This window comes from Muscardinus avellanarius (assembly GCF_963383645.1).
Source record: "Muscardinus avellanarius genome assembly, chromosome: 2".
Classification (NCBI taxonomy): domain Eukaryota; kingdom Metazoa; phylum Chordata; class Mammalia; order Rodentia; family Gliridae; genus Muscardinus; species Muscardinus avellanarius.
Genome location: NC_137787.1, coordinates 92974021 through 92988338, shown reverse-complemented (window position 1 = coordinate 92988338; position 14318 = coordinate 92974021). Strand labels below are relative to the sequence as shown.

Below are 14318 nucleotides of genomic sequence, written 5' to 3'. Positions count from 1 at the left end.
AGCCAGCTTCAGCTACTTAGTGAGGCTCTCAGCAACCTAGTGAGACCCTATTTCCAAATAAAATATAAAATAAGTCTGGGAGTATAGCCCGAAGGTAGAATGCCTCTGAGTTCCACCCCCAGTACCACACACACACACACACAAAAAAAAAAAAAAAAAAAAACTACTCTGAGAGTCCATTCAACATCAGATAGAATGGCAATCATCAAGGACACAAACAATAATAACTGTTGATGAGTATATGGGGGAATACCATGGGCCAGGTCACTAAGAAAGTTTTTTTTCCCATTTTTTTTCTCCAATTCACAATTTTTTCTCCTCTGCCTCTGTTCAGCAAGGGAAAGAAAGTTGTGGAGGCAGGAATCTAAGCTCTCATTTGAACTAACACTTGCTATCCTTTCCCGCAAATCCAGGCCCTTAAAACATAATGCACTGGAAATTTCTATGCATTTTGCTAAGCTCCCAGTGCCATCTTTGGTCTGCAAGGCACCAAGTAAAATGCATTTTAATTATGATAAAGTCCACCCTTATGTGGTCTGCCACTCAGAGGCCACAGCATGGGCCATGGCCTACCTGATGCTGTGTTGAATCTGTGAGCTTTCCTTTATGGCACATACAGTGCCATTTTTTTTTGGGGGGGAGGGGGTTGTTTGTTTGTTTGGTTTTGTGGGGGTTGCTTCGTGTTTGATCTTGATCAGTAATACTTAAATTTTAGGGAAATTTACATGAAAATACTGATTCCCAGCCTTCTTTAAAAAATCCAAGGATCTGGCCATCCTCGCTGCGACCTTCTTAAAAAGCCAGGATGTGTTCAAATCGAATATTGACTGCCCCCTTGGTAGGGAGGTTGTTTCCAATTTACATGTCATCCCCAGTGCCAGCTTAGGTGCTGTATGCTTTTGTGTTTGCCAAACATGCCCTATATCATGGCCTTTCATTTATAAAGGTCAATAAATAGGTCAGAGTGCCGTAACTTAACGGGATGAGCAAAGACATTTAAGCAGCCCATTTTCCTGTGAATCAGGGGATCTCAGAAACTACAGGCACTCTTATTTCCTTCTTTGAAATTACAGAAGGAATGCTGCCAATCACTTCCTCTTGGTTGCAGAAGGGAAAGAGAAGGGCAGGATTGGGTCTTCGGGTTCCTTTACATGACCTCTTGCTTTCTAAAGACATGTTATTGTTCTTATTATAGATCAAATTCAACACTCACTTACACCATGTCTCTCTGGTGTGGGTCTGTGATGTGGTAATAAAGCCACTGCTGCTGTATTTCACAGGGAAGAGGGCTTTACTAATCCTCTTTGGCATTCATCACTAAATCTTGGGGAACTCAAGTAGCTTCAGTCTCTGCACATTTATTTTTACCTAAGTGTTTTTCTTGCTATGGCTAGAGTTTCCAGGTGTCTTGCCAGCTTAACTGTCATCTGAACGAGCTCTGTTTATTTCCCTTGGCTCTTTACAGCAGGTTTAAGCTCTGTTCCAAGGGGTCAGAGAATTGCCCGCCCAAATGCCTTTTATTCTCAGAGTGTAGTCAGTAATTATTTTTTACTTTACCTAAAATATAAATAACCTCCATACACTCATTTTGAACCTTTTCCCATAGTATTTTTCTTATGAGAGAAATAGAGTCCTTCAGCAGACCTCTTTGTGATGTGAGCAAAGTTCTAGTCGGGAAGCATAAATCATACCTTGAACTCACAAATATCCAAGTAACCCTTCCCCTTCCTGCTGTTTTCAATTATTCAGATTAATTTATTTCCAAACTTTTTGGCACCCCTCTGCTGAAGTACATAGCAAACAAATTTACAGTGAACCCCAAATTAAATATTAATGCAAAATCTCCCAGCTTCAATTTCCATTTGCTTCAGTCACTCTGAAATTTAATAAAATTTTGGTGTGTTTTTCATACTTAACTTATTTCAAGGCATAATGTTGATTTTAGGACTGAAATTTTGGGACCAAATTGTCAGAGAGGGTTTTGACAACATGAATGTAAAATAGACTGAACTGAAAGTCACATACAAATTAGATTTCTACACCTGCATCTAGCAACTGTCTACTGCACTCACAGCTAAGTTCTTTCCACAGCAAATACATCGGTTGGTATCTTTTCTTCAATATTTTATTTAAATGCTTCTAAAAGTTTAGTGTCTACCTTTTGGATCACTTTATTTTAACCTAGTTTCTGTTTAGTGTGTGTATTCCCTTAAATCATGTTTAAAAACTAAAACTAAGGATGCAAGCGATGTTTATATACATCACTAGTAATAATCATGTTGCTTCCTAAGGTAATTTTTGTGGCCGAGGTAAAGCATTAATCCCATAATGCTGCTGGTCCTTTAGTGTTTAAAAGAGTTCAATACTAAGCCGGGCGTGGTGGCGCACACTTGTAATCCCCGTGCTTGGGAGGCTGACACAGGAGGATCGCATAGGTTTGAAGCCACCCTCATCTACTTAGTGAGGCTCTCAGGAACTTAGTGAGACTCTGTTTCCAAATAAAAAATATAAAATAGGTCTCAGAGGATAGCCTGGAGGTAGAAAGCCCCTGGGTTCCACTCCTAGTACCACCAAAAAAATTTAAAAAAAGAGTTGAATACTTGCTACAAACTGCCTTTTTGGTTCTCTGTTTAGGTGATCTATATAACCTAAAAAAAAAAAAAAAAAAGTGAAATATTTGGGGAATCAACCTGATACTCTAGTGGCACTTTGGAGTACACATTTTTTGTGTTATTTATTTTTAAATTTTATTGGTACGTTGTAGTCTTACATCTAAATGGAGTACAAGATGGTGGAGGCATGTATACACACATCACCCACTTAGCCCTTACCCAATTCCGTCCCATTCCTTCCCCCTCCCTCTTTCTCATGTTTGGCTTAGTGATTGACTTTGATATGTTTCTTTGTTAATATACATCATGTGCACTACAGAATTTTCTTCTCTCCCCCATCTCCTCAGTTAGATCATCTATAGTATTTCCTTCTTCATCTAGAATTCCTCCTATGTCCCATTTTCTTCCTAGCTTCCACGTATTAGGGAGAGCATCTGATTTCTTATTTTTTGTGACTGACTAATCTCACTTAGCATAATGTTCTATCGTTTGATATCAATTTTTTTTGTGTACTGCTGGGGATTGAACCCAGGGTCATTCTACCTCTGAACAACATCCCCAGCGTAAATATTTTATTTTTTTTTATTTCAATAAAGGTTCTCACTAAGTTGCCAAGAGCCTAAGTACCTGAGGATGGCTGCAAACCTGGATCCTCCTGTCTCAGACTCCCAAGTACTGGGATTATGGGTGTGTGCCACATGCCTGGCCTGATATTAAAAATTTTAAAAAATTATGCATTTTGCTCAAGGAAGAGAACAGAAAAGAGAGCTAAAAGGGAAAAAAAACAACAATAAAACATCATCATGGGTATAAAATGCTAAAACAATCTTCAAATAACTGGGAGCCTAGCATAATCCAGTGAAGTTAACACTAACAGTCCTTCATTCAGTGTGCTACATTCATTCTCACAGACAGTGTAGGCTCTGACAGCTTTCCTTTTCTATCACTTTTATAAAGCCTGGCTTCTTTCTCTTTCTCCTTCTCTCATGTTCTCTTTTCTCCATAACTCCAAAAGAAATGGATAAACTGAAAGGGTTTGTTCTGTAGCCATAAGCAAACTTTTCCTTAATGTTCAACATTTTATAGTTGCTAAGTTAGTGTTTCCATTGCTTTTCCTGACTTCAGTTGTTTATGTCTTCAGGTCTAAACACCACATTGAGACTGTATGTATTATTTGGAGATAAAGACAGGAGAATGATCCATACGTTCTGTTTGACCAGAAGGCCACACCTACTAGGTCATACATTTTTAACTAGTAGATTCTCCTGGCCTGACTGATGCTGTGACATTTCATGCCAGCACCCCCTACCTTTCTACAATTTTCTCAGAATTTCCAGGGAGAATGTTAAGTACAGGGAATAGTAGCTCTTTTACAATTTCTTTTCTTTACTAACCTAATTGAATATTCATACCCAGGTTCTCGACTGTCAGTACAAATTCTTCTCAATCATGTCAAAGAATTGGGGACAACCAAAAATGAGTTTTTCCTTACAGAAATGGAGTGTTTCCTCAAGAAGGATACACAAATGAGTCTCCATGGGCCAGTCCCTGTTCCTTTTCCTGTTATGCTGGTATATATTGGTAGAAATAACAGCAAAAATAATTGCTGTACCTTTAGCAATGTTTAGACTGTCCTTAAATATATTATTTTAATGAAGCCCCAAAGAATTCTGTGAGTCAGACTTTATGGATTCCCCTTTTACAGATAGTGAATAGATAAATATAGAATAACAGGGAATATATTATTAATAATTCTCAAAAGGGAAAAAGAGGGCAAGCAATATTCCAGGGCCCAAATATGATCATCTGTGCCTTGTATAGGGAAACATATTTTGCATCAATTAATAAGAGATTCTGCAAAAATTGAATGTATCCACTTTTATTTTATTTATTTATTTATTTATTATTTATTTTTGGTGATACTGGGGATGGAACCCAAGGGCCTTCTACCTCTGGGCTCCACACCCAGACCTATTTTATATTTTATTTGGAAACAGTGTCTCTTAAACCAGCAGAGGCTGGCTTCGAACCTGCACGATCCTCCTGTCTCAGCCTCCCAAGTGTGGGGATTACAAGCGTCTGCCACCATGCCCAGCTGAATGGATCCATTTTTAAATAACCAAAAATAGGTATTACTCTGTCTAACATGTTAACTTGTACCTCCAAATATTATATTCTGAGACTCCATTTCATGCTTAATCCTAATATATTTCTTATAGAAAATTTTCCTAAAATTAAGACATGAATTTCTGTTCTACCTTGTCTTCATCTCTACTGATCCCTTTTTGTCCAAGCCACCACCGTCTTCTCTAGGACAATTATGACTACTCTTTAACTAGATTCATTATGTCTCTTCTTGTTCTTTATTTCACTCTAAGCATGATCTCTTACCAAAGAGAGTTTATCATGTCATCTCTGGATTAGACATCCAGTTGCTGATCATCACAACCAGAGCCAAACCTCTATTTCACCTTGGTCTGCAAACCAGCTCACTTAATGTGACTTCATCAGGAATACAGCTTTTCTAACCCCTCCTCTCTGCAAAACAGAAAAGTTCACTGCAAACACATCACCTTTCTTACTTTCTCTAAGATAATACCAAGTTCATGACTTCTCAAGGTTTGGCAAAGAACGTTCCTCCTCAGCATTACTAAGAGACATCTTCTTTCCTCACTTAGTTTTAGCATATATGCTATTCTTCTCAAAAGTTTCTGTAATTATAGCCGACACTCCCCAAAACATGTTCCCAAATAACAGTGTACTATATTTCTTTATTCTTAAAAAATTAGCATATGTTTACATATTTGATTATGTCCCATCCCTCCCTACAATAAAATCCCTCTTCTTCTGGTTGTATTATCAAACTCATCCACTTGTTTCATTCCTGACACCTAGATAGTGCTCACCTCCTGTCAGCTCAACACTGATGAGCCAAAATAAATAATGACTAAATAAATGAATGAATGACTACTTGTGACATGGGTTGTTTTGGGAAGCCATGATTTCAGCAAGAAAAAACTGGAAAAAAAAATCTAAGGAATCATAAAAATGTGAAGGATGTCTTTCTATGATCAACTTCACTAAGATGTTGTTATAATGGATAAAAATAATGCATATTTATGTCAGGCAATAAATGGTACAATGTGCTTTCACACACATGATCTCCAGTGCACCTACCAAAGGTTTATAGGGACACTGCTTCTTTTCTCTCTCTATAGTGAACAAGAAGGATATTCTGTACATCTCAGGTGGTACCTAGATTAAAACACAAATAAGACAAAGCCATGGGCCCCTCAGCACCTCACAGGCCCTCACAATGAGAGCAGCTAGAGGAGTTGAAAATGTGCTAAAATATTGCTGTTTTCCCTGTCTGGATCAATTTTAAAATACTTGACAAGATCATTTAGCAAATGAAAAAGTGAAAAAAAAAATCTAGCAGGGGAAAGAACTATGGGACGGATTATGACAATGGAGAGAGTAAAGCATTTAGTTGTGAATTTTAGCTAGTTTCTGATGTTGGTGAAGGTCCTATATTTTCCCCAAAATGAAATTAGCATACCATTGTATTATCATGCTGGTGAAATACTGGCCTCGGTGCTTATCAGAGTTCTAGGGCTCAGGAAGAATGACTGAATGTTTGGTAGTAATTCTATCTATAATCCGACTTAGTTATCATTTAAAATGAAATTCTCTGAAATGTGGGTGCTCAGTGGTCACAGTCTATAATTCATTCACCTGAGGAGACAAGAATCCTCCAAGCTGATGTCGTTACCACTGCGCTTTCAGAGCTCAGCCATGAGAAAACGCCTTAAAGATTAATAGAGTTGAATAAAGTGGAATATTTAAATAAAGCATACTTGCCTTTTTAGCATTTTTGTACCAATAAAATATACCATTAAATAAGAGCTTTGGAAAATGAACACAATGTCTTAGATCATCCAAAAACTCAGTTTTTAAATCTCTAGAATTTGTACTTTGGCAAAGTTTGAGGTTCCTAATTGTCCTGGAGACTTTTTCTATGTGACTAGAAGCAAATAAATTCAATAAATGTCAAAGTTCTCCCTCTTAGCATCTTTGTGCTTCCCGTCCTTATACATTGTAATTTCTAAAGAAAATAGATCATTCTAAATACATTTCTGCTACCAGCATTATACCTACAGTCTTTCTTTTTCACAAATATCTTAAAATACCCAAGAAGTCCTCAAAGCAACCACACCTATGCTTTATTTCTTTTCTTCTCTGCACCCCCAACCTCATTTTTAGTTCTCCTTTCTTATTTTAAGAAGAATAGGCTAAGATGACAAATTGTCATTAAAGAAAAACTCAGCGGTAGAAAAATTCTTAAGGAATTATGCATTCGTATTTCTAAAGTTAAGCTGTATTGGAAGCCTTGAAGGATGCCAATGCAATGTAGAAAAGTTAGGAAGAGATGTCCTATTGATTGTAAGAATAAAACAAGAGGCGAGCTATGGTACCTTGATCTTGCCTACAGAAGAAATGTATTCTTTCCACTAAAATGAGGTCGTGTTTCAACAATGCCTGACTTTGGTCTGAAGGCTAAGCCACTCAGGACAATGAGGGGCACGCAACTCAGGAAGAGATGTCTGGCTGTTAATAAGAATGCACCTAGAGATAAAATGTAACACCAGTATCTTAATAAGGCAACATGCTCTATCTCCTTCTAGAGGTTATTTTTTTCTTTTTTCACTTTTTAAAAGTTAGAAGAAATCACATATGAAAAAGTACTTTCTCAAGATACCTATCAAAGGTACTTTGTCTCCTATAAGGAATATAGTATAATAATATTCATTTTATGCACACATGACTATTCAATATTATAATTGAGAAAAAATATTAAAAAATGAACATATGCTAACAATTTCTTAATGAAATCACTTTCTTTTGTATCGGTAAAGACACTGTGAAAAAAATTGTGTATTTACAACTATTTGGGAATAGTTGAGAAGAAATCCTAGGTGTTGTTAGTACATCATTATTCAAAACCAGAACCTTATATTTCTTCTCTAAAAGTCACTTCCATCAATTAGTTCAATCAGAGGCTCAACTAAAATAATTATGTGTGTATAGATATAGCCTCAATCAATAAAGTGAAGAGAGAGAGAGAATATTTTGATATTACTAACTTCAGAACACAGCAATAAATATTATATATTTTCTAACCTAGCCTTGTAGTTATGCCAGGAGGAAAAAGAAAGTTCACCAAATCATTTATGAAAAGAAAATATAGATCTAAAATTGTTAAGACAGCTTAGAAAAGGAAAACTTCTGATAGAAAAAGATATATAAGTTGTGAAGGTCTAAGCTTATTTGTATGGCAGATGTATGGCAGAATCATCTGGATTCATTTCTCTTTCTCTAAGATAAAGGATTCAGATATACTTTCTGAAATTAATATGGCATTCAAATGAAAGAACACCATAAGAACCAGGACAATGATTCAAAAATATTAGATCCATACTTATCTCAAGTGACTGAGCTAAACATGCATTGGTACACATGAGAATCAATCCAAGAACTTTTCATTGTAATTAATTATAATATAGAGATACTTTTTACTTTTGCACTATTTAATGTTAAATAAGAAAATTATTCCATGAAGCAAATTATTTTTAAGTACTTCCTTCCAAAATAAAGCAACTGGCCAATGTTCACAAGTCCTGTAGACCATTAGAGTTCCGATGACTAAGTTAGAATTTCATTCCTATTCTTCTAGTCAATTGGTTGTCATATAGGTTAAACCCGGGAATAATGACTACTATGAAATTGTACAACTTCACTAAAGAGGATAGAAAATGCTTCCTGACACTACTCTGTTTGTTTGATTAGAATAATTTTTTATTGTTTCTCCAAAAAATAAAAAAAAACTTTTTGCCAATTTTATAGTTAAATATACTTTTAGAGAAGGTTCATTCTCTTAGATGAAATATAGGGAGCTATATTTCTTCAGGAAACTTAAAAAAATTCAACTACCTACAGTAAAGATGACTATTTTCTGATAGATGTTCGGCCAAGTATATATACTATTTAACTCATTATGAGGGTAAGTCAGGGTTTGCTTTACATTTCTTAAGCATTTAAGCTGCCAAAGGAAAAAAAAATGTTTAAAATGAAAACCTCTTTTATATAACACTTATTTTCTTTTCAAAGGCAAATCTTTTTTGACATTTACTTCCTCCATTGTCAGATTCTGCTACAATAAAATACATGTCTTTTGGGAACTTGTTAGAATGTTGTATGTTGGGGGGATAAAAAATATCTCAAAAGTTTTTTCACTTCACTTAGATTTTTCAGTGAGGTACTAATAACCAAAATTGGCATTTTATCAGGAATTTTGAAAAATAAAAATTTCACAATAAAAATAATCTCTAATTTTTAAACCAGAATGGTATATTTATAGGTGACTGTACCAAGGCAGCCATTTTAAAAAAGACATGTGAAAGCCAGTTATGGTGGTGCATGCTCGTAATCCCAGCATTTGGGAGGCTGAGACCTGAAGATCAAGGTTCATGGACAGCCTCAGCTACTTAGTGAGGCCCTTTGCAACTCAGTGAGATTCTGCATCAAAATAAAGAATAAATAGCCGGGAGTGGTGGCGCACACTTGTAATCCCAGCGCTTGGGAGGCAGAGCCAGGAGGATTGAGCTGGTTAGAAGCCAGCTGTGCGTGCTGGCTTAGGAGACCCTGTTTCCAAATAAAAAATGTAAAAATAGGTCTGGGAGTGTAGCCCAGAGGTAGAAGGGCTTCCAGGAACCCCAGTACCACCAGTACCACATAATAATAATAATAATAATAATAATAATAATAATAATAATAAATAATAGATCTGGGAGTGTAGCTCGGAGGTCGAATGCCCCTGGGTTTCATCCCCAGACCCACCAAAAAAAAAAAAAAAAAAGAAGTGAAAAATAAATGTAACATATAGGTTTGTACCACATACTACTAAATTAGTTTTACCAATGACATCATGTTAGTACAAGCATGTTTAACTTTTATTATTAATTCTACTTTCTTTGAATGCATCTATCTAGAATGAAGACAGTGTTTCCTTTGTACAGGGATTGTTTTGACAGACAGCCAAAGAGGATAGAGAAATCTACCACTATGCCTGATTGGTACTTTTATTACACACAATTCCTATAATCAGAGAAGAAGCTGAAGATAGGGAGAGAGGTGCACTTCATATGAGATGTGAACATGAGCAGCAGAAACTTAGAAAAGCCTCACATTGATACACGGAATGGAGAGAAAAATACAGAGACCCATCAACATTACAATCCTTGTACAAGACCTAGTCATGCTCTCATCAGGTCAGTTTAACTGCTGCATATCATTATGGTAAACCCTAAACTCTTATAAGAAATTTAAAAGGCAATTAACAAGTAACTCATGTCCTGGAATGAATGTACAAGCAAACTAATGATCTCTACATTATTTCTACCCTCAATGAGAAGTAGCATTTAGAAAATAGAATTTCATTCCGAGGAATATATCAATGGTATCATTCAGCACCCTACAATCTCTTTCATAGTCTTTTCAGTTAAAAAAAAAAACTTTTCAACTAGTAATTATAGAGAAGTTAGCATTTATGTTTTCTGTAATATTCTGAAGTATCTCTTTATTATTAGATGTTTAATTATATGTGGTCAATAAGTAGATGCTTCTTTATATTATTTTGTACTAGACATATTTTAGGATATTTATTATGAAATTAAAAGGGACATATGCATTTTGGTAAATTATTGTTTTGTCTAAAGATACTTTAATGTCTTCTTTAAGGAACACTGGTTGGAACTCAGCTCCCTCCCAAATTTATCTTTCGGCTTTCTCTCCTTTGTTTTTCCTCCTCCCTTATTCTGTTTTCTGCAATGTACTTTCTTTACTATGGTTCTAAACACATTTAAAATTTCCTTCATTTTTCTCAGATCTCTTTCCCTTATTGCCAGTTGCAATTTGAGCTTGAGGAGGGTAGAAAAAGAAACTAACTCCAAGATTAGAGACTTCTTCAAAACAATACTTTAATAGGAAGCAGATGGACTGCACTTCTTTGAGAATTAAAGTTTTGAAATACACATGACTGCCAGTTTTAGATCATTTTATACACAGATATATTAAAATGACAACAGCAGCATGAACTTTAGTTACTTGGAAATAGGTCTCCACATCTTAAACTCCACAATGTGAAAAACACAAGCATTGGGTCTCTCCTTCCTTTTTCTTTTCTGAAAACTTGACGAATTAAAATATACTCCATTGTAAGTCTTAGTCCTTATCAAGGAATAGTTTAATATGATATAACATTGTTATATGACAAAAGAGTTGATTCCAAGTGAATCTGATTTACTCTTCACTTTTGGCTGTTAATAGTAACAAGCATGTTTCCTTTTTAGATGTGATGGAATCTAATAAGAACTGATGTCTATGTTAATTTGACTGAATCAAAAATCAATTTAAAAAAACTAAGAATATTAACACTATGTAATGAAAAAGCAAGTAAATGTGTATGGTTTAAATATAAAACAGATAATTTAGTTCCATATTTTTCTGCTTAGTAAAAGCACAAACTTACAAAGGGAAGAACTATACAGGTGGCAGTAATATAAGCATTTTCTGTGTGGTCTATGAGGCTTAAGTAGCTACTCATTACTCAGTAGATATTTGGGGAACCTGAAAGTAAGTTCATATTTTTTGGCATAAATTTAGTTCTTGCACTACAAAAGACGGTGTTTTCACATAACTGTTCTCTATTCTTCAAGGACAACTGTCATAACCCTGTGCTGAAAGTTACATCTCATTAACCTCTTTCTGGAGTTTCTATTCCCAAGTCTTCTGTTTCAGCATTTCAGCGAGAGAAGTTTGTCATAATGCAGCAGCACCTTACTTTTTAACTTTCAGCAAGGTGTCTTTCTTTTTCTTTTTCTCTTTTTCCAAAAGGGGTCCACCCTTTTCACTTTTGGTATGTAGGTGTGAACATTTTAGCTGTTTTCTAAGTTTTGAAAGTTGGCTTAAATATATAAAACAATGATAAAGTGTTGACTCACAGCTATGTATCCTCCTGTTGTTTCATCAAGTACTCTTATTTTTATAAGAAATGAAATTACAAATAAACAATGAAAACTAACAAGCATTTTTCAGGTGACCAGCTTATTCATGGAACTAAATTAACACTAGATGTAATTATATAGGTTACTTATTTTCTTCTCATGAAAGTTGGTCTTTATGTTTGAGTTTTTATCAAATATACACAGGTATATGCATTCTCTTTAGAAATACATTGCAACCACGGTAGCAACAGCACTACCCCACATAAACACATATAAAAACCATGAGGACTTAGCTCTAGATGAAGTCAAATTTCTGGAGATTGGAACTCTATCAGAAGGAACCCCATAGCCAGAGTCTGCCAGTGACATTATATTTTTATTCTAGCATACTGGGCTGAAAGCTTCATTCTGTTCATCTGCTACGGTCCAACTTCAAACAATCTTCCTAAGAAAGGTTGAGAGCCAATTGTTCCAGATCAAAGACATCATCATTTCAACTTAGAGCTATGGGCTTCCATTTTATTAGTATAGTTTTTGACTATTCTACAGCAACTTCAAGGCAAGTTAAGCAAGTTCAGAAGCTATATGACTCAGTGACAATGAGATGTTGAAAAGATTATCACCAGTAATTGTCAGATGTCCTAAAAGTCTCCTATTAGCTTCACTGCTGGTAAAGGAAAGGCTATGTCGGGGTATGCTATAAAGACTCTAATCTGGTTGTTAACAGCAGGTTGAACAGAAACATTATAATTGAATCTCCTTTTCTTTCCCATAATGAAGTAATATTTGTCAGTCAATCATAATTTCATTCATATAAACAGACAATAAACCTTGCACAGCAACATTTTTGCCTATGGCTTGGCATTGACATCTGGGTATTTTTTTTTCTTTCTTTTTCCTAATTAAACTAAAAAGCTGAACTATATTGTCAATATGAGCTCATTTTATGATTTACAAAACCTAGCTCTATGGATGACACTTCTGATTTTACTTCAAGCAATTAACCATTTCAAGCCTGGTTTTAGTGTCCCAGATATTCATCTCCTAGGTTTTTTTTTTTTTTTTCCTTTTTTAAATCCGTGCTTCTGTTGTCAAAAATTATTAAACTTGCACAGGGATTCCTGGTTTTCCAGATCCAAACTTTACAAAATACAGGTTTATTCCATTCCCCCTACCTTGCCCTCTATCCCCTTACCCACTCCCCTCCAAACTTCTACCATTCATCAGCTACTTAAAGCAAAAACAAAAGTAAAGCACCAGGTTGGGGTGCCAGAGGTAGCTAAGCCTGTCAAGGTGCCACAGGGCTGGGTCAAGACCTTACCCTCTTCCCTCCCCCCAAAAAAGAGTCAAGTTCAAGCAGGTGCTTGGTGCCCTAAAAGCTTCTCACTGGTGACTCAAATCTCTCCTAAATCAGCCCCAGAAGAAGATTGTAGCAACGAAAGGGTCTTGGGTAGGCTCTTTTACTTCTCCATAGACCCTAAACGCGGCAGGTGAAGAAGTTAACCTGGGAGCTAAGTTCAGGGCGGACTCGCTTAAGGCGGAAAACCTGGAGCCCGCAAAAGCTCGCGGTGGAGAACCAGCGCGGAGGAAAAGCTGGAAATGCGAATTCGGATCCCAACATCTGCAGCGCTTGACTGCGCGGACAGAAGCGCACAGTCAAGTCCACACGCTCCCGGAGGGGACAGCATCAGGACCGGTTAGTGACCAAAGGAGGGGGGAAAAAACCCTGCGGGGGTGAAGAGGACTCTGGTGCCCGGTTCAGAAATCACGCACCGCACCTCTCACCCCCCACGGGGCTGCGCGCAGGGCCGACCGGTCCCGGGGAGCGCAGCGGAGCCGGCTGCAGGACTGAAGTTTCACCCTTACTTATCTGCAAGCATCGCCCGGCAGGAAAGCCCGGGGAACTGGGCGCGGGTGTTCTCCTTACCTTGGTGGGCTCCCACGGTCAGCACCTTGGCGATAGGCAATAATCCCGAAAGAGTGAGGAAGGCGAGGAGAAACTCGGACATGGTGGTCCCCGGGTAAGGGCGCCTGCGTGGGAGACCGCTCCGCGGCACCCTCGGCCCGCAGGCGGCGGCGGCTGCCAGCCCGGGGTTGAGCCGCGTCATTCACAAATGTCACTGGAAATTCTTGGGCTCAGTGGGTCCAGCGAGTCCTCCGTCCCCGGCCGGGAGCAGGATGCGGAGGTGTGCGAGGCGCGCGTGCGGAGACAGCGCGAGTGTGTGAGCGCCGGCGACCGCCCGTGCGTCTTGACTTTTCAATGCAGGGTACGTCTGATCTTACATCACGCAAGAGGGGCAGTGAGCGATGCCAGCGGATGGGAATTCACTGATTAATCACCGAATCCACCGCACACCCCTTCGTCGTCCACATAAATCATATCTATTACTCAGTAAGAGGCATTTAACACAACAGGAAAATACCACCGCACACCGAGAACGCCACAAATCACAATTATTTCAGGCTCCTTGAAGGCAAAGTAACTCCAAGCTGGTTCCGTGGGGATCTGGGTCTTTAGAGGAGGAGGAGACTCGCAATGGACTGAGCCAGCCAGGCGCCCAGGACGCTCTGCGTTTCGCAGCCAGCTGAGAATTCCCCACCAGAGCGCTAGGCTGCTTCCCTAGGCAAAACGGATTTGATGTTT

General features: G+C 37.6%; 1 protein-coding gene across 1 annotated transcript in view; it reads right to left on the bottom strand.

The window, feature by feature from the left end:
• LRP1B (LDL receptor related protein 1B) overlaps positions 1-13698 on the bottom strand; it is a 1956425-nt gene extending 1942727 nt beyond the window's left edge. Inside the window, exon 1 of the mRNA XM_080689945.1 lies at positions 13602-13698. Coding sequence (XP_080546071.1) covers positions 13602-13683 — 82 coding nt within the window. The 5' untranslated portion in view covers positions 13684-13698. The remainder of the gene's footprint in view (positions 1-13601) is intronic.
• Between the last annotated feature and the right edge of the window lie 620 nt (positions 13699-14318).